The following is a 21,273-nucleotide window of genomic DNA, read 5'->3' on the forward strand; positions in this document are numbered from 1 at the left end:
CTTATGTGTAGCCTGATTTTCAGAGGTGTGGAGCATACTTTGTTCTCACTGACTTCAGTGAGAGCTGTGTGTGTGACCAGGACATTTGAAAATGAGACTTTCTGCAAAAAGTCTCTAGGCAGGTCTATACTGTAGTTTCAGTGAAGACAATATCGACGCCGATGGGAGGGCTTCTCCTATCAGCATTGGTACTCCACCTCCCTGAGAGCTGGTAGCTATGGCAACGGGAGGGCTTCTCTCTGTCTACACCAGTGGGTAGGTCAGTTTAACTGAGGCGCTCAGGGGTGTGGATTTTTCACACCCCTGAGCAACGTAGTCATACCGACCTAATTGCTTACTGTAGCCCTGGCCTCCATGTGTGTAGAGCTTCTACATCATACCGTTCATCATACCTCTGACTCTCCTGCAGAAGATGCACAGTCTCCTGCAGTTTCTTATGTTGTTTTAATTCCAGAGTTAAGTACTCTACTTGGACGCTCAGCTGCTCGTTCTTATGTAGCAACTCATCTAAAAGAATTACAGTGAGTTGGGGTCAGCAAACTACAGAGCGGTATGCCTGAAAATGCATTTTAAAATACGTAATTAACATGATTAATAGCAATGACAGAATCTCTGAGTAGAATGAACTACTGGTAATTATTACTACTACTACAGGGTTGCACATTTTGTAGCTTCTGTAGGTCAAACTCATGGAACAAACCAGGGGCTCCTTGCATCTTGCCACTCCAACTCACAAGCTCCATGTGTCCCACGTGCTTCCCTCTCCATCATGCCACTGTCTCCCATTCTTCCCGTCCATGCTAGAGTCTACGTGTATCCCTCATACCGGGGTCCCACATTCTTTCCACCCATGACAGGGTTCTGTGTGCTCCCCCCCCCGTCCTCCGCCAGGCCCAGGGTTTCCCACTCTGCCCCCTGCCAGGGGCTCAGTGTGCACGTCCCATTCTTTCCTTCCACCCTCCCCATTTGTCCTCTTTCTGTCTGGTGATAAGTCATTCAAAATATCAACCCGTTAAAGTCTATTGGGAAGATGGGCAGAGATGAGATGAGGTATTGTTATCCTGGAAAGTGTTAACCAGTTCTTTGATCTCCAGGTAATTACAGAGGTGCCTGAAGCCGTGGTTCTGCTGCACAGAGGAAAGGGACTCCGTATGTCTCCCATTTTTTCCCTTTCTGGTTTTCCGATTTTCACCAAAATCAGTATAGTTCTACTCAGCTGGCTGTGACGTTCAAAAACTGTGTTACAGACAGAGAACTGCCATTAAATTGAATGCAGAACCTCAGCCTGTTCTTTTATTTTATTATTCTAATTCACGTTTCTAAGGGGATTTTCACCAAAGTTCCTAGATTCTATTTTAAACAAACTGAAAAATAATCTATGATCCCTCCCGAGGAGGAGTCAGTTCTGTAGTTCCATATTTTATGAGTAATTTGATCTAGATTCTAGGTGCATTATTTCAGGAGCAACTGCTAGGGCCATTTTATGGTTTGTCTGTTAAGGAATTGCCTACATTCAAAGAGGAGCCCCACAGCATAATCTGCTCGTTGCAAGCTCTGGGCTCAGCCAAATCTTTGGTGTTATCAAATTCCACAACCAAAGTCAGGCCCTGTAGTAAAGCAGATGCTTACAAGTTCACTGTCCGGTACATGAACTTGGCAAAGCTGTTGCTAGCATAGTAGGCACTAGATATTTGTGTAAATATATTCCAGCTAGTACAGATACATCCCAAACTAGTACAAGATAAGAGAGGTTGACAACATAATAAAGAGGGATGTTTTGTCCAAGATATCAGGAACAAGGGGAGGTAACAAACAAATGCCATGAAATGTGTAAGTTGTGTACGTTAGGTTTTTTTTAGCCTATAAATGTTGGGGTACTTTGTCTTGATTCTTTGTTCAGCTGAGGTGGCAGCAGAAAGTCCAGCTGCTGACTGAGCCGTTCCTTGACACAGGGCACTCATGTGTTAGCGTACCTGTAACCACCGAGCCAGGGCCCTAGGCCTGTGTCTTGATGGCAATAAACCTGGCCGAGTGCCTGTGTCACTGAACCGTGCCTGTGGTCTGTCTTTGAGTGACAGTGCAGCGTTAGTTCAGCAGGCTGCGATATCTGCTAATAACATTGAATTTCAAGGACAGAAGCACTGAGCAGCCTGTACAGTGCTACCAAGGCAACAATATTCCAGCCCCCAGCACTTAACCACGCTGGGTAGTACTATCAAGATCTGCTGAACCAGCTATCTGCGCAGAGCTGGGAAAGCACACGGAAAGCACACACAAACACGCAAGGCAATTGACGACAATACTCTATCACTAAAGAGTTAAAGGGTGGAAATACAATTAATACCCCTCATCATGGGTTCATGTAAAATAGATCTTATTAAATGAACTCGATATACTTTGACAGGATTTAAAGTCCAACTGTTAAGAATAATTGTGTTGATAAATGAATTTTAATATGGCCAAGTTCAAGATCCTACATCTAGGAACAAAAAATGTAGGCCACAGAATGGGTGACTGTATGCTAGAAAGCAGTGACCCTGAAATTAATTTAGGGGTCAATATAGATGAAGTTTATGTTTAGCTGGTTAAGTGTGATACTGTGCTTAAAAAAGGGCTAGCAGAATATTTGGATATATTAACTGGCAAATACTTAGCAGGAGCACGGTTGTGGCATCACCTCTATAAATGACATCGGTAAGGCCATTACTGGATAGTGTGTCCAGTTCAGGTTTTCACACTTCTAAAAGGATGTTGTATATTGTGAAAAAGTGCAGAGAGCTCAGAGAAGAACTATAGGAACGGTTCGAAGTCTGGAAAACATGCCTTACAGCAAGAGGCTAGAGGGGTTAAATCTATTTCGCTTATTAAAGAGAAGAGGTGATTTAATGATGAGTTGTAAGTACCTACAAAAGAAGACTTTCTGATATTAGAGGACTCTGTAGTCTAGCAGACAGGCAGAACAAGATCCAACGGCTGGAAGTTGAAGTCAGTGAAGGTCAAATTGTAAATAAGACAAATTTAACAGCAAGGGTAATTAATCATTGGAACAGAGTACCAAGGGATGTAGTAAATTCTCCATCATTTGAAGTCTAAGTCAAGACTGCATGTTTTTCTACAATGTATGCTGTGGTTCAACCACAAATTGTTGGGTTAGAAGTAGGAATCACTGGGTAGAATTCTAGGGCCTGCTTCAGAAGGTCAGATTGGATGGTCAGACCCTTCTAGCCTTCATCTATGAATCTGCCTGAGATGAGATTGTGGCTACTACCAGTATTACTGGCCACTGATCTCATGTTGGGGAGCATGAGTTTAAGCTTAATCCCACTGCCGTCTGGTGCATTATCCTCTGTGGGATAGAGACAGGTCAAAGCTATCTGATATGTGGAAAGGTATTCCTTCACTTAGTCCTGACAGGAATTAGGGAGGTCCTAGGGTTCTCAGAGTGTCTGTCCTCTGGTGGTATTGTTCTAATGTGTTTCCTGATCCCTACATTTATAGCAATCTTGTTCTGGTTGCCCAATCCTCTGATGTGCCCCAGAAGGGGCACATGTGACACAGCTGGTCATCAGCATAATGCTTCATTAGTTGTGCAGTGGTAATATTTGTATGCACTAAATCACGTTAGATGCCTGTGACAGTCCCTCAGACCTGAGAAACTCACTAGACCGAACAGAGGTCTTGTAGGGTATTTGTTCATAAGATGCAACATGTAAGGTATCTACATAAAGCTCTTAACTTATCAAGACTCATTATCAGTGTTCCCACCTAATTTTTCCCACACATGTGCAGAATGAATTTTGTTATGTGCACCAATATGGAGGTGGTGTGACACATCACCTCCATATTGGTGCACATAACAAAATTAATGTGGTGGGGCCGAGGGGTTCGGAGTGTGGGAGGGGGCTCAGGGCTGGGGCAGAGGGTTAGGGTGCAGGGGTGTGAGGGCTCCGGCGGGGGGTGTGTGCTCTGGGGTGGGGCCAGGGATGAGGGGCTCAGGGCTGGGGCAGAGGGTTGGGGGGCAGGGGTGTGAGGACTCCGGCTGGGGTGCAGGCTCCGGGGTGGGGCCGTGGATGAGGGGTTTGGGGTGCAGGAGGGTGCTCCGGGACTATGGCGGGAAGAGAGGACTCCCTGCAGCTCTCTCTCCCCGCAGCTCTCTCTCCCTGCAGCAGCACCTGGGGCGGGGGGTGGGGAGGCGCCTCTTCCCGCCACGGCAGCTCTGGGGCTGGGGCCACAGGATAGGCGCCTGGCCCCTGCAGGTCCGGCCGGGGCTCGGTTCAGGGTGGGGTGCCTCGGCTGCAACAGGTCTGGGCTGGGGTTGGGTTTGGGAAGGGGCACCCTGTGACAGGGCTGGGCTGGGCCAGGCCGCTGTGGCTGGGTCCAGGCCGGGCCGCCCGGGTTCTTTTTTTAACTAACTATAGACGGGAATCATATACGGGTATTGAGAGAGACTTGCAGAAGCAAGGATAGGGCGCTCCAACAACTATCACAGGAGGTAGGAAGAAACTGAGGAGGGCCTGGGGCAGCTCGGCCCTTTATACCTGCGCGATGTGCAACAGCAGAGGGTGCTCAGGCTGTCCCAACAGATACTGCTAAGGGTAAAAACTCTCTGCCAACTGTGCACTCCAGTGCACAAACACCTACAGTGGAATGGACATGTGCAATCACTCAAAGAAGAACCTACTTAATAGGTACCTTTCCTAACTCATAAATAAGTGTAGCCCCTAGTTCATGTTTTACGTTTGTTTATTTGTTTCTATCACACTCTTGTTTATAGCTGAATCTCTATTCCTTCTTAAATAAAGAACATAAGAATGGCCCTACTGGGTCAGACCAAAGGTCCATCTAGCCCAGTATCCTGTCTTCTGACAGTGCCCAATGTCAGGTGCCCCAGAGGGAATGAACAGAACAGGGAATCATCAAGTGATCCATCCCCTGTCGCTCATTCCCAGCTTCTGGCAAACAGAGGCTAGGGACACCATTCCTGCCCATTCTGGCTAATAGCCATTGATGGACCTATCCTCCATGAATTCATCTAGTTCTTTTTTTAACCCTGTTATGGTCTTGGCCTTCACAACATCCTCTGGCAAGGAGTTCCACCTTTTTCTTGTTTTATTACAAGTGCTGTGTGGTAGACAGGAGCAGTGATTTAAGGTAAAATTAGTAAGCTACTCCTTTGGGAGCAGAAGATCTGGGATTTCTATGAGTAGCCTCTGGCAGGGGCTGGTTATCAGAGGGGGATGTTTCAAGAGGACTCGGGGACTGGAGTGCCCCTCTTGTTAACCTGCAAGATGAAGCCAGGGCTGGCATAGCCAGGGTTGGCATAGCCCAGGGGAGAACGCGTGAGTGGCTGAAAGTTAACACCCAGTTACCACAAGCAAGACTCCCTCAGGCTAGAGGCAGGGAGGTAACAGTGACTCACAGTCCTGGGCACCCCGACAACCATCACAACACCACTAATTAGATGGTACAGCCTTTCTGGCTGAAAACAGATCCTTCATTTCTCAGGGTATTAGTGTTGAGCAGCATCTAAACAAACACTGGGACTTATTTCTAATTCTTCAGAGCTGCAATAACAGCACTTACTGGCAAGGAGAAAAGAATAATTCAGACACAATCCTATTCCATATAATAAGCCAAAACCAAGCCTTGTGAACCTACCGTAAGTGAGTGAGTGAGTCCCACTGAAGCAATAATTAGAAGCAGCAGTGTAGTCCACTTCCTGTAACTGGGAAGATGACCCATGGCTCTCCTCCTGCCCCTTGGCTTGCTGCTGCTTCACACAGTCCGGAATTTGACAAAACAAAAACGGTTGAAAAATCAAAACATGTTAAGAGAAATTAAATATTTTCCTACAGTCTGATCCAATGTCCACCAAAGCCAATAGGTTTCAGAGGAGTAGCCGTGTTAGTCTGTATCAGCAAAAACGAGGAGTACTTGTGGCACCTTAGAGACTAACAAATTTATTTGGGCATAAGCTTAATTCCAGTTCTGCAGTTTCTCGTTGGAGTCTGTTTTTGAAGGGTTTTTTTGTTGAAGAATGGCCACTTTTAAGTCTGGAATTAATTTGCAAACTTGACACCATCAAATTAGGCCTGAATAAAGACTGGGAGTGGCTGGGTCACTACAAAAAGTAATTTTCCCTCTATTGATACTCACCCCTTCTTGTCAACCGTTAGGAATGGGCCACATCCATTTTGACTGAATTGGCCTCGTTAGCACTGACCCCCCATGCAGCTGATGAAGTGGGTTTTAGTCCACAAAAGCTTATGCCCAAATAAATGTTTTAGTCTCTAAGGTGCCACAAGTACTCCTCGTTAAGATTACTTGAGTGACATCAACTGTATATTTATACCTGCCTACTATATTTTCCACTCCACGCATCTGATGACGTAAGTTCTAGCCCACGAAAGCTTATGCCCAAATAAATGTTAGTCTCTAAGGTGCCACGAGGACTCCTCGTTGTCAAAGCCAATAGGAGTCTTTCCATTGGTTTTGATGGTCATTATATCAGGCCCTTTGTGCAGTGATGAATGCAAATGGGGGCAGTGCGGCTGTGCTCTTCCCCAAAGCCAGTACACCTAGCCTTTTAAAGACTCGGCTGAAATGCGTTCTTAAAGGAAAATGGCGCTCTCAGCCATTAACAGAGTGTGGGGGAGTTCTGCCATTTCCAAATAAATACTTTAAAAACCAATAAAATACAAAAGGCACTTAAGGGACACTGGCAGATAGTTCAAAGTTTTGTCAGGAACTGGATTTAAACTGAAATGTTTTCTATACGTTGTTTAAAGGATTTAATTGAAAACAGGTTTTAACTTTGGATATAAACATTTCCCCTGCAGTGTCTGCAACCTGAACACTGCAGCATTGCAAGACAGTGTGGTCTCTCAGCCTGAGCATGGGCCCTGTCCCTGATTTACCCTGTGCTTTGGGCCAGTCACAAAACCTCTCTGCCCCAGTTTCTCCTTCTGTAACAGGGTGTTAACTTGCTCAAAGGGATGAGGTCTGGACTGATGTTTGTAGACTGCTCTGAAGATGAAAACTGATATGTAAAGTGATGGCTATTACTGTCATTAGTGCACTGCTGCAAAAGAAGCAGAAAATGAAACCATCTGGCTACAAAGGTAAAAGTGACTAGTCTGTTTCACTGGTCACACTGCATGAAGCGCAAAAACTAAGCAAACCACATACATGATAAATTATTATTTTTAATTCTTTCATTTTTAATAATCTGGAGGAAGATTTTCCTGGGCATGAAAGGCAGATGGGAGCTGAAAGCTTAATGACTTTTAGGGGGAGCTGAGTGCCTCGCTGCTTTTGTGCCTTTGAAAATTTGACCCCTGAAATGGTATTAGTGACTTAGATCAGGGATGATTTTTAATATACATCTTTTCCCTGACAATGTCCCTTTAACAAACAAATGACATTGCAAATCAAATGCAAGACCATAACTCTCGAACCACCAGAGGCACATCCAAGATAGATCCTTCTCTCACAAGGCATTGTCAGTAAAAATGTGCTCACATTTGACACTTCCACTGTACTGACACTTCCCAGGAGGTCTAGTCTGATCTACAGTACTGTGGGACTCAAGGAATACAAATCCCACTTGAATGCAGACAAAAAGACAATTTGTGTGTCATTTATACCTCTTTGTAATGAGCTGTACTGATTATCAGTTTTGGATTTTTATGTTACAAGGAAGTTTTCCTTATTGAAAAGTTCATCTCCTTGTTTCCATATGAGACAGGCATGGGAAGGGAAGGAAAACACCTACCAAAGCCATGTTTGCTCTGTCAAACGGCTCAGCATACTTCACCTGGGTCCTCTGAAGTCTGGGAGCATTTCCAGCTAAGACTGATGGGCTATCCCCACCTGGTAGGTGAACATCCTTCTGTGGAGGGGTAGAGGCCATAAGATACAAAAGCAAATCTTGGGCTGGAGCTATAGAAAAACAAATGGGTTGGAAAAGCAGAGTCTGAAAAATAGAACATTGGTTTCATGTTTAGTGACAGTATCAATAGCATTAGGTGGGAAATGGTTTTTCCCATATGGGGAAACTTTCAAGATTTTGAAAAAATGTCCGGCCTTGAATCAGGATGAAAAGTCAATCTCAAAAATTTTCAGACTGAAAATCTCCCCCAGAAATAAATCAGTTCCTGTTTGTTTAAATAATTTCAAATCAGTTTATTTAGACTTCAACCATTTTTGTTTGAAAATCTTTTTTATTTAAATTTTGAAATGTACTTAGTTTATAGTATTTTGAAACCAAAAATCATTTTGAACCAAAACCTGGAACTTTTTCATTTAGAAAATGTCAATGTCCCATTTTGACAAATTAGAAACATTTTCCCTCCAAACATTAACAAAATGGCAATTTTGTGATAGAAAAATGCTTAGTTGAGAAATTCCTGACCAGCTCTAAGTATCAATACACCTGGACATTTGACAGTATCACAGCTGTAGAAAAGGCATAAATTCTAAAATGTTGGACAGTTTGGCTCTGACATACTGGTTGGTACCTGTCATGAACATACAGCTAAGGGTAGCATAAAATCCCTCCTTTACCTGTAAGGGTTAAGAAGCTCAAATAACCTGGTTGGCACCTGACCAAAAGGACCAATAAGGGGAGAAGATACTTTCAAATCTGTGGGGCAAGGTTTTTGTTTTGTCTCTTTTGTTGCTCTCTCCGGGACAGAGAGAGACCAGGGCAGGGAAAATACATCTCCTAAAGCCATATCTGAAATAAGCATCTAAGATTACAAATTGTAAGTAATAGCAAGGAAATGCGTTCAGTTATCTTCTGTTTTAGCTTGTGAACTGTCCCTATGCTAAGAGGGAGGTTTATTCCTGTTTTTTGTAACTTTGCAGTTTTGCCTAGAGGGGAATCCTCTGTGTTTTAAATCTTATTACCCTGTAAAATTACCTTCCAGCCTGATTTTACAGAGGTGCTTCTTTTACTGTTTTCTTTATAATAAAGTTCTGCGTTTAAGAATCTGATGGGTCCTAAAAACCCACGGGTCTGGTCTGTGCTCACCTTGTTTACCTATTTGGTTGGTATATTATTCTCCAGCCTCCCCAGGAAAGGGGTTGAAGAGGCTTGGGGGGGATATTTTGGGGAAACAGGAACTCCAAGTGGTCCTTTTCCTGAATCTTTGTCTAACTCACTTGGTGGTGGCAGCAATACCGTCCAAGGACAAGGAAGAATTTGTGCCTTGGGGAAGTTTTTAACCTAAACTGGTAGAAATAAGCTTAGGGGGGGTCTTTCATGTGGGTCCCCACATCTGTACCCTAGAGTTCAGAGTGGGGCGGGAACCCTGACAGTCCCTAAGGATTAGATTCACAGAGGAGCTTAAGAAGGGTGATTCTGAGCATCGTCACACCTTATTTTTAGGTGCCTGGAAAATCACTGGGATTCCCAAAGCCTGAGTTCCGCACCCAGGTTCCCTATACAATGAATGGGGAGACACAGATGCCTGAGAATAGGATTCACAAAAGCCAGTGTGCTAGGCAACTCCTTGTCTAAAATAGCCAGTGTGAGATGCCAAGGGTTCTGTGCTAAGCTCTGCCCCTCACAGAGATAGGTACCTAAATCTAGGCTGCAGGGAGGTGCCTCTCTCTGCCTGGGATTGTCAGGTGTGAACCCTCTCTTGGCATTAGGTGCTTACATGGTTCTAGCAAGAAGCTGGGGTGCAGGTGCTCCTGCATAACTTTTAGCCTAGTGGTTAAGGTACTCTTCTGGAACATGGGAGACCCCCTAGCTCCAGTCTCACCTCTTCCTGAGAGGGAGAAAGGATTTGAACATGGATCTGTCATGTCTCAGGTGACTGCCCGAGCCACTGGGCCATGGGATTTTCTGCGCTGGAGTTAGTTCCCTGTTGAAGCTGTTCCACTCTGGATACATAATTTAAAAAGTCATTGGAGCAGGGGGACTGAATCCTGGGTGTCCCACTTCTCACATGAGTTCTTTACCCACCAAGCTACAGGGTTATTCTCATGCTCACCTGTTCTCTCTTTCTCTCCGGCACAATGCTGAATCTGTTCCACGCTGGATAAATAATGAAAGGATCATTGGGCCAGAGAAACAGAGCATGACCATGACCCTATAGCCTGGTGATCAGAGCACCCTCTGGGGAGGTGGAGGAACTAGGATCCAGTGTCAGAACTCTAGTGAGGAAGTCCCCCTCTTGGAGTATCCTACAGCCCTGTGGTGAGGGCGCTCACATGAGAGGTGGCAGATTGCTGTTCAAATCCCCGCTCCCTCTTAAGCAGAGGGGGGACTTGAACCGGGCTCTCCCACATCCCAGGTGAGTACCCTAAACATTAAGGTAGGACCTTCTCCACCAGCTGCTTTGTGTGAGTTCACGTATAGGAGCCTGTGACGGGGTACTCTACTCACTGCAAGATGGCACCTCCTCCTGGCCTGCCGACGGAGGGGGCAAAGGGGACAATTGCCCAGGGGCCCAGGCAATTTAATAGGGCCTGGGGGCTCCTGTCCGCTGCCGCCAGCCCCAGGCCCTTTTAAATTGCCTTTTAAATCGCCCAGGCAGGCCGCAGGGCTCCTAGGCACACGCAACTGCTCTGGGCCCCACGCTTTGCGGGGCTCCATGGGCTGGCGCGACTGGCCAGCGCAGGCAGTCCTGGAAGTGACAGATTTGTCATTTCTGCCCTGGGCCCTGCCCCCATAGAGACGGCTCTGGCCCTGGTCCTGGGGCCCGGAATTTCTGTCAGCAGGCCTGGCTCTGTGTGGCCAAGATCCCTCACTGCATTTGCATGCCATCTCTCTTGGTCTCCAAACTTTCTCTCACTCCAGGAGCTGCTGCTGCTTCTTCATGACTTGGCACTTTGGCCAGCTCCCCGTGCAATTTCTCCTTCTGGGGTGTGTATCAAAGTCCCTTCTCACCAGCAGTCTTCCCTTTCACTAACCCATGATGCCACTTCCCCCGTGGCAGGTAGGGAAATCCAGGCCTGCCCTCTACACGACTCACAGCCAAGGTCTGTTCAGTCCCCAACCTTGCTGCTTACTCCCTGGGCTGCTTCCTATCCTGTGTCCCACAGGCTCTCTTTCCCATGCTGCTCTCTTCGGGGTACAGCCTTCCCTCTGGGCTGGGCCAGGCCCCCAGGGTCCTACTCTTTCGCTGGGTTCCCTCCTTCCCTCTCTACTAAACAGTGGGTGATTGCAAACTTCCTCTCAGCAGCCTTTGCTGCTGCCAGCTTCCTGGGTTCATACTAGCCCAGCCCACCTCTACTCAGGTGAGCTTCCCTCTAACCAAGGTTCTCCACTCAGCCTATATCGCCCTCTTTTGCTGCTCAGTTGGCTGATTGGGCCCTCTCCGAACCAGTGTGGGGAGTGCACCCCATCACAGAGCCCAGTCCGGTAGGTGAGGTCTGAGCACGCTTACCAGATCAGGCTCTGCAAGCGAGTTAGGTAGAAGAATCCCTCTCTTCCCCCAGCTCATGCATCATACTGGGGCTTAGGCTTCCAGATGTCTGGCAGGTGGCTGCAGTGTGAGTGCACAGAGGTAAAAACGTAGGCACCTAGGGAACTCTTACTGCAAAAATATAGGTGCTGAGTGATTATTTTAGGAGCCTACAGGGCTTGGGGGCAGTTGAGCAGCAGTTTTGTGAATCCCCATGGGGCCTGATTCTGGGATTTAGGTGCCTAAAGTGGTTGTTAGCTCCTTTTGTGAACTGCAGCTTTTCTTGACTTGCACTTCTATTATGCACTACACCTGCACAGCATATACTGTGCAGCAATTGTAAGGAAAACCACACCTCAGAGTCACAGAAAACATTACTTACTGCTCAGCAATATATGAAACATTATCACATCTTAAGAGAATTCTCCAGGATGGGGAGCTACCACTTTGTAACAGGAAGGGACTACAGGAAAAGTTACCCTTTGAGCCAGAAATTGCACCAAGTGAAATCCAAATGACAAAGAGTTAGAATAACTTCCCATCCGCAAATGCCAATTGGGAGAATGCAGTTTGATGTTTAAGCCAAAGCATTTCAGGTCGCCTGGGAGGATCGGTACAGGAGAGACAAAAACAGACTTAGACTATTCATTCAAATTCAAATGAAATAGCTTACCAAGAAAATTCTTGTTGAGGAGGAGGGACCCAGCTCCATCCCAGTAACGATCTACCAGCTCCAGGAGCTGCTGTAGGACAACAGCAATATGTGATGCTTTCTCAGTCCTTTTGGGACTTTGACTTTCTGTGAAACTCGTATCATTGCTCAGATCATTGGGGACAGACTAAGGAGAAAAAGGCAAAACCAACTGTTTATTTTTCCAGATAAATTATGCAATAGATTTGCAAGCACCTAACTTATGTGCATAAACCAGGTGTTTGTGCATGCATATTTCCAACTGGCACAGAACTGGCCAGGTGCACAGGGAGATACCTGATTTGTGTGAGAATGTAAACGTGGGGCACCTGAACTTACATGCACAATTGCATGAGGTTCATTTTGTAAAGGCCACGTGTACATAAAGATACATACAATCTAAATAAATCACATAGGGCTTTAAAAACGTAAAGAAAAGAGAAATTTTCCTCTCTTTGTATTAAGGACATAAAACCCCTTTGAAGTCGTATGCTGCACAGAGGTACTACAAGTAAGATGGGTACTAAGAGAGATACCAAAAGAGACTACTGGAACCATGTAACTTCTCCTCCTGTATAATGCAAGCTAGAGAATTTCACACTGTAATTAATTCATCATCTGAAGAGCATATGTTTTAGAAAGACATCTGATCTAGATTTAAAGACTTCAAGTGCTGGACAATCCAACACATTCCTTGGGAAGCTGTTCCAATGGTTAATTACACTTGTTCAAAATTAGTGTCTATTTCCAAGTTGAATTTGTCTTGCTTCAACTTCCAGCCCTTGGTTTCTGCTTGATTAACAAGGGGTCTCTACTATTTTTCTTCCCATTTAGGAATTTACAGATCATAATCAAGTAGCCTCCTAATCTTTTTCATAAGCTAAATAGACTGAGCTCCGTAAATCTCTCATTTCCAGTATTTGAATCAATCTCTTGGTTCTTCTAAGCCCTTTCCAATTTTTCAACATCCCTTTTAAAATGTGGACACTAGAACTGGACACGGGGTGTAAAATCCTGGCTCCACTGAAGTCAATAGTAGTTTTGCCATATACTTAAATGAAGTCAGAATTTCACACAGTTTTCCAGTAAAGGTCTCACTAAGGCTTCTTACAGAGCTAATATAATCTTCCTACTCGATATTTCTCTCTTTATACATCAAAGAACTGCATTAGCCCTCTTACAGCATCGCAGTGGGAGTTCACGTACAGTTGGTTTCCACCAGCCATGACCCTTAAATCCTTTTCAGAGTCACTGCGTTCCAGGACACAGTCTCCCAACCTGCAAGTGTGACCTACCTTTGTCCCTACCTGTCTGACCTTGTGTTTGGCCATATTAAAACATAGGTTTGGCTGTGCCCAGTTTACCAAGTGACCCAGATTGCTCATCGCTAATTATCATTAATGATCACCCAAGCAATATTTGTGTCATCTACATGCTTTATAAACAATGGTTTTATGTTTCCTTTCAAGAGCCCTGAGATATTGACAGAGGGTCCTGTGGCACCTTTAAGACTAACAGAAGTATTGGGAGCATCTGAAGAAGTGAGGTTCTTACCCACGAAAGCTTATGCTCCCAATACTTCTGTTAGTCTTAAAGGTGCCACAGGACCCTCTGTTGCTTTTTACAGATTCAGACTAACACGGCTACCCCTCTGATACCTGAGATATTGAGGAATTCCCAGCCTGTTCTCTTAGAACCTCAGAAAATTTACCATGGGGCACATTCTCCACTGCATCATAGCAGTGTGACCTGCTGGGATAATTCCATTGGCTTCCATGGAATTATGAGTAAAACTGGTATAATGCAGTGGCAAATTAGTCCCAGTGTTGAGGTATATGGAACTAAGAAGACACAAGAGAGTAGACACCGGCCAAAACTAGATCCTCAGGAATTCACAAAATGCATACAATGGGAATCAGGACTAGCGTACAATGTTGGCATAAAGTCCCTGCTTGTGGTGTTCTGATTCCTAGAGTTTTAAGGCCAGGAGGGACCACTAGATCATCTGGTCTGGCCTCCTGCATATCACAGACCATTACATTTCACCAAGCTATCCCATATTGAGCCCAATAACTTAGGTTTGGCTAAAGCAGATCTTCCACAACGGCCTCCAGTTTGTATCTGAGACATTGAGAGATGGAGAGTTGACCATCTCCCTTGGAAGTTTGTTCCAACAGTTAACCACCCTCAATGCTAAAAATTTGTGCCTAATTTCTAACTTGAGTGAGTCTGGCTTCAGCTTCCAACCACTGGTTCTTGTTCTGCCTTTCTCTGCTAGACAAAAGAACCGTTTAGTTCCCAGTATATTTGTGGTGCTACTCTGTGCACGCCCTCAACTATGTATTCCATGTTACAGCAGCCTGAGGTGCAGAACAGCAGCAGGCTTAGGACAGCTAGTATGGTGCAATGTCATCACAATCACTCCTCCTTTTTGGTAGCCATGCCCCCTTCTCATCTACACTTACAACAAAGAGGACATGTGATGTACAGCCTCGTAGACGGCTGTAGACCACTGCACGCTCACACTTGTGCTTGGGTGAGAATCCCCAAACCACTTAGAAAATGTTTGTATCCAACCTATGCTGCCAGTGTGGTGCAAAGTGGCAAACTCCATCTCTAAGACTGGACATTCCATATTAAGGTGATCCCAATGCTGCTAGGTTTGAACCCCCAAGTCTGCAAGATCCTGGATTCAAAATTAAGTGCTGCCAGGTAGTGTCAGAGGAGGATCTATTGCTTACTCAAGTTGGGGTACTGTTTTCTTAGAGTACCTTTTTCATGTTATTTTACGTAACCCATTATAAGTAGCATTCTACAGTTTTGTAGTACACCTCTACCCCGATATAACGCGGCCCGATATAACACAAATTTGGATATAATGCGGTAAAGCAGTGCTCGGGGGGGGGGGGGGGAAGGGGGGGCTGCGCACTCCAGCTGATCAAAGCAAGTTCGATATAATGTGGTTTCACCTATAACGCGGTAAGATTTTTTGGCTCCCGAGGACAGCGTTATATCGGGGTAGAGGTGTATTTAGAATAATCATACAAAAACATATCCACACCATAGCTTTTACAACCATTTTCTGTTGCAAATAGGCATATTATAATGAGATGCCAATATAAATCTCCATTAATAGCAAATGCATTTCTGTACAGCAAAGAGGCTAAATAGTAAGACACTTGCCTCCTTATTTGACTCTTTAAAACAATGCTGAGGGGACAGTGATGAATGCAGTCTGTCACTTTGTTTATACCCCATTCTAGAAGGGCTCAAGCACCTGTTAGCTGCAGATTCGCTGTCTTTCCTAGGCATTGCAGATGGGAATGTTTTTCTCATTGTTGCTGGCTGTGAATGCTCAAGCAACGCTTCAGCTGATAAAGGTTGATGCCTTGATGTTAAATCACTGAAGCTGGTAGATAGTGTAGAAAAACGAGTGGCTAACAGAGCAGGGTCACTGGTTAGGTGTGTATTGGTGTTCAGATCTAGGGGAAGGAAAACAGGAATGCAGATTAACCATCTCAGACACTTTTATCCTCCTTTCCCCCCCTGTATCTTTCTGTGCTCTCCTCTAAGCAGTAACTCACATATACTTATCAGTAAAGGAAGGACTATGATTCTAACATAAAGTTTCAATGGGGTCATTCATATAAAACAAAAGCAAACCCCAAACACTGAGTGACTGTGTTTCTGGGAAGGGCAGAGAGGGGAAACAGCTGGGGCGGTGGATAGATGTAGGCCACGTTGAGTGAATATGTCCAGCCCCGCCAAAAGATCAATGATCTGCAATGTGATTATAGAACCAACATTTTTACACAGTCAAAAATAATCTAATTAAACAAATATTAATTCAATTTTAGGCAAAATGTGAGAGATGCATCACTTTGCAGACATCTTGTCTGAAAGGAGGGTGTAGTCTTATGAGGCTAGCTATGGAAAAGAGAGATGGGTCTACATGAATACCTTTGATAGATATGTTCCCTTAAAAAACCATCCTAGTAAGTTTAGCCAATGGAGATTGATTATGCTTCAAGATTCTAGCCTCCACCCGCTTCATCCACAGGAAGCACTGTATACACAAGCTGTAAATGAAACAATCCATGCAAGAATTCCTAGTTATGTACACAACACTGTAAAGAAACTTGACACAAAAGATTAATCATTGGAAACAAAAGACTTTTGTTATCCCCTCCTTGTAAGTTGTTTAAAGGTACCAGACCAAGTAGCTGGTTATCCCCCACTATTGTTTGCTTTTGCAATGAAGACATTTGCAATAAATGTGAGAAACAACCCCATGGTAAAGGGATCAAAATGCCTTCTGGATTAGAACAGAAAATAGCTTTGTACATGCTGACGAGGTCTTGTTTTTGCAGGCACGAGAAACCCTGTTAAAAATGAGAGAACAATGGACTTTGGAATGTGGGCAGGTATCAGGGCTTCCACATGAACTACAAAAAATCTGAAATGGTAGTAACTACTATTCCCCAAAGGGTCAAACCAAACTGTTGTCAGCTACGTACATTTAAATGGGTAAAGGAATCTTTAAAATATTTAAATAGGTTGTGGAGAAACATAAAAAGCATTACTGTCCAATGTGGAATACAATAATAAAAGACCGGAAGGAATGGAAGAACTATGACATTTCTTGGCTAGGTAGTATAGCCATGATCATCTTCTTGTCGTGTCCTCATATTGCTTCCCACCACGTCCATGCACATGCGACTGCTGATCACTGGAAGAGCATTTATACCCTCCGCCCCCACCCCCCCGGTTCACTCTACTTCCTGTAAACTAACCACCCTCCCCTCCCCCCTTCGAGCACCGCTTGCAGAGGCAATAAAGTCATTGTTACTTCACATTCATGCATTCTTTATTAATTCATCACACAACTAGGGGGATAACTGCCAAGGTAGCCTGGGAAGGGTGGGGGAGGAGGGAAGGAAAAGGACACACTGCAGTTTAAAACTTTAAAACTTTAACACTTATTGAAGGCCAGCCTTCTGATGCTCGGGCAATCATCTGGGGTGGAGTGACTGGGTGGCCGGAGGCCCCCCCACCGAGTTCTTGGGCGTCTGGGTGAGGAGGCTATGGAACTTGGGGAGGAGGGCTGTTGGTTACACAGAGGCTGTAGCGGTGGTCTCTGCTCCTGCTGCCTTTCCTGCAGCTCAACCATATGCTGGAGCATATCAGTTTGATGCTCCAGCAGCCAGAGCATCAACTCTTGCCTTCTGTCAGCAAGCTGACGCCACCTAGCCTCTTCAGCCCGCCACTTGCTCTCTTCAGCCCGCGATTCAGCCTGCCACCTCTCCTCTCATTCATATTGTGCTTTTTTGCACTCTGACATTCTGCTGTGCTCTGTCAGCGTGGGAGGACATCTGGAGCTCCGAGAACATATCATCCCGAGTCCGCCGTTTTCTCCTTCTAATCTTCACTAGCCTCTGTGAAGGAGAAACATTTGCAGCTGGTGAAGGAGAAGGGAGAGGTGGTTAAAAAAGACACATTTTAGAGAACAATGGGTACACTCTTTCACGTTAAATTTTGCTGTTCACATTACACAGCACATGTGCTTTCGTTACAAGGTTGCATTTTTCCTCTTATATTGAGGGCCTGCCGGTTTGGTGTGAGAGATCACTCACGCAGTGCCAGGCAACAGATTTCGGCTTGCAGGCAGCCATGGTAAGCCACAGTCTTTTGGCTTTTTTAACCTTCTTAACATGTGGGAATGGTTTCAAACAGTAGCGCCCTCATTTCCCATACCAAGCACCCGTTGGGTTGGCCATTTAAAATGGGTTTGCAATGTAAAAGGAGGGGCTGCGGTTTCCGGGTTAACATGCAGCACAAACCCAACTACTCCCCCCCCTCACACCCAATTCTCTGGGATGATCACTTCACCCCTCCCCCCTACCGCGTGGCTAACAGCGGGGAACATTTCTGTTCAGCCGAGCAGGAACGGGCACCTCTGAATGTCCCCTTAATAAAATCACCCCATTTCAACCAGGTGACCGTGAATGATATCACTCTCCTGAGGATAACAAAGAGAGATAAGGAATGGATGTTGTCTGCATGCCAGCAAACACCGGGACCATACGCTGCCATGCTTTGTTATGCAATGATTCCAGACTATGTGCTACTGGCCTGGCGTGGTAAAGTGTCCTACAATGGCGGACGGGATAAGGCAGCCCTACCCAGAAACCTTTTGCAAAGGCTTTGGGAGTACATGAAGGAGAGCTTTCTGGAGATGTCCCTGGAGGATTTCCGCTCCATCCCCATACACGTTAACAGACTTTTCCAGTAGCTGTACTGGCCGCGATTGCCAGGGCAAATTAATCATTAAACACGCTTGCTTTTAAACCACGTGTAATATTTACAAAGGTACACTCACCAGAGGTCCCTTGTGTGCCCTCAGGGTCTGGGAGCACGCCTTGGGTGAGTTCGGGGGTTACTGGTTCCAGGTCCAGGTCCAGGGTGATAAACATATCCTGACTGTTGGGGAAACCGGTTTCTCCGCTTTCTTGCTGTGAGCTATCTTCATTGTCTTCATCATCATCTTCCTCGTACCCCGAACCCGCTTCCCTGTTGCATGATTCTCCATTGATGGAGTCAAAGCACACGGTTGGGGTAGTGGTGGCTGCACCCCCTAGCATGGCATGCAGCTCCGCGTAGAAGCGGCATATTTGCGGCTCTGCCCCGGACCTTCCGTTTGCCTCTCTGGCTTTGTGGTAGGCTTGCCTTAGCTCCTTAATTTTCACGCGGCACTGCTGTGCATCCCTGTTATGGCCTCTGTCCTTCATGGCCTTTGAGACTTTTTCTAATATTTTGCCATTTCGTTTACTGCTACGGAGTTCAGCTAGCACTGATTCATCTCCCCATATGGCGAGCAGATCCTGTACCTCCCGTTCTGTCCATGCTGGAGCTCTTTTGCGATCCTGGGACTCCATCATGGTTACCTGTGCTGATGAGCTTTACATGGTCACCTGTGCTCTCCACGCTGGGCAAACAGGAAATGAAATTCAAAAGTTCGCGGGGCTTTTCCTGTCTACCTGGTCAGTGCATCTGAGTTGAGAGTGCTGTCCAGAGTGATCACAATGAAGCACTGTGGGATAGCTCCCGGAGGCCAATAACGTTGAATTCCGTCCACACTACCCAAATCCGACCCGCAAAGGCCGATTTTAGCGCTAATCCCCTCGTCGGAGGTGGAATAAAGAAACCGGTTTAAAGGGCCCTTTAAGTCGAAAAAAAGGGCTTCGTCGTGTGGACGTGTCCAGGCTTCATTCGATTTAACGCTGCTAAATTCGACCTAAACTCGTAGTGTAGACCAGGCCTGAGAATCTGCTGGAAGCATGTGGTGAGAAACTTTGCTTGAATCTAATATAGTTGATAAATTAGGCATTAGTAAGCCTTTTATTTGTATTTTTTCTTGGAACCATTTCTGACTTTTATGCTTCATTACTTGTATTCACTTAAACCCCCTCTTTGTAGTTAATAAACTTGTTTTATTGTTTTATCTAATCCAGTGTGTTTAAATTGAAGGGACTGGGAAACTCCATTTGGGGTAACAAATTGGTGCGCTTAGAGGAATAATGGGTTCAATATATTTGCGCTCTCCAGGAGGGGGCTGGGCAGTACAGGACATACGTGTCTGGAGCCGCCTCTGCGCAGCTGGGCGCTCCTCAGGCAGATTGGGCAGCACAGCTCCAAACAGCACCCCTGAAGCACTCTTGCCTCTTCCCTGAAGGAGCCCGGCACCAGCCAGCGACACCCCCAGGGCCATCCCCTGCCCGCGTAGCCTGGCTGCCATGAGGTGCTACCAGAGGCGCTTACTCGCTGCTGCTCTGGTGCTCCTGGCTCTACTGCTGCTCCTGAAGAGCCAGGTCAGTGGTGCTGGGCTCCTTTGGGGAAGGGGCAAGAGCATATCAGGGGTGCAGCTCAGAGGTGTGCCGCTCACCATGCCTGGGGAGTGTCTGGCCGTGCAGAGGCAGCCCAGCTCAGGGAGCAGGGCAGGGAGGGCAGCTGAGCAGCGCCCCTGCTCCCACAGTGTGGAGAGCCAGGGGCCCAAGTGGCTCCCACCAGCTTCCAATCCACAGCCTCCTGGAAGGATGCAATGGTTTCAAACTGTGGGGTTCGCCCTGCAGTTTTAATACCTCAGTGCTAACTGGAAGGCAGAAATGTGGGTGGGTCCATGACCCCGTTTGGCCACCCAAGCGTCACCTCTGGGGGGCACAAATATGTTTGCTTATCCCAGGTGCTAAAATGCCTAGTTACGGCTCTGATCAAATTAATTTCTTTTTTTATTGTTAGAAGGTAAGCTTTGTATTGCACATTATTGGAAAGGTGTGACCCCTCCTACTACTGGAGTTATGGTACAGCAAAATATGGACTGTCCTTGTAATGGAAAAGCTTTCACATCAAGTACACACACAAGAGAAGCACCAAAAAGAGTATAGGTGTTTAGAAATTTGATCGCGCTTTTTAGTGTGGAGGAGAGCTCCCCAGCAAAGAAGCCAGAATCTTTAGCCAGCTTCTTTGAATATTAACCGGATCCTCAATAAATAACGTATTATGCAGCATGTTAACATTTTATTGTAACTTTGCCTTAATAAAAAGAGGACGCAAGAAATCCACCTATGCTATTATATTAGGAATCTAAAAGAGGCTTCAATCTAAATGAGCTTGTGTTCAGAGCTCTGCAACTAGTCAAATATGGACCACACAACAGACCTAGAGTCAGCCCATGACATAGGGGATAGAGAGGTAAAATCAAGGTCCTGTTTACTCCACAAATAAAATTGTCAGGGAGTCTGGTTAAAACTTATTTTTTTCTTAACATGGTTCCAACTCGTAATGTACATTGGCCCTTCACTGTGTTTGTCCAGATCGGGCTTTAGTCTGATTATGAGATTCCTCTGCTATCTGGAACTCTATTTGCAATCAGCTTAGGGGACAACTGAGTTATAATCATGCTCCCTGACATGGTTTTATCAAATACCCCAACAACTACGTGGGTGACGCCAGACAATCACTACGCTCTCCAATGAACTTACACCAAAAAGTGATAGAAGACAAACACACCATATCACCCCTGGGCAAACACTTTTCACAAAATGATCACTCCATACCTGATCTTTCAATACTCATCCTCAAGGGAAACCTACACAACATCTTCAAAAG

At 45.7% G+C, this 21,273-nt stretch overlaps 1 protein-coding gene across 1 annotated transcript in view; it reads right to left on the reverse strand.

Moving 5' to 3' along the window:
* LRRC36 (leucine rich repeat containing 36) overlaps window positions 1-21,273 on the reverse strand; it is a 45,534-nt gene that overhangs the window by 2,516 nt on the left and 21,745 nt on the right. The window contains exons 9-13 of the mRNA XM_065416836.1: window positions 15,292-15,590; window positions 12,091-12,256; window positions 7,817-7,941; window positions 5,659-5,773; window positions 393-507 (exon numbers count right to left, since the gene is read on the reverse strand). Of these exons, the coding sequence (XP_065272908.1) occupies window positions 393-507; window positions 5,659-5,773; window positions 7,817-7,941; window positions 12,091-12,256; window positions 15,292-15,590 (820 nt within the window). The remainder of the gene's footprint in view (window positions 1-392; window positions 508-5,658; window positions 5,774-7,816; window positions 7,942-12,090; window positions 12,257-15,291; window positions 15,591-21,273) is intronic.

This window comes from Emys orbicularis, chromosome 14, assembly GCF_028017835.1.
Source record: "Emys orbicularis isolate rEmyOrb1 chromosome 14, rEmyOrb1.hap1, whole genome shotgun sequence".
Classification (NCBI taxonomy): domain Eukaryota; kingdom Metazoa; phylum Chordata; order Testudines; family Emydidae; genus Emys; species Emys orbicularis.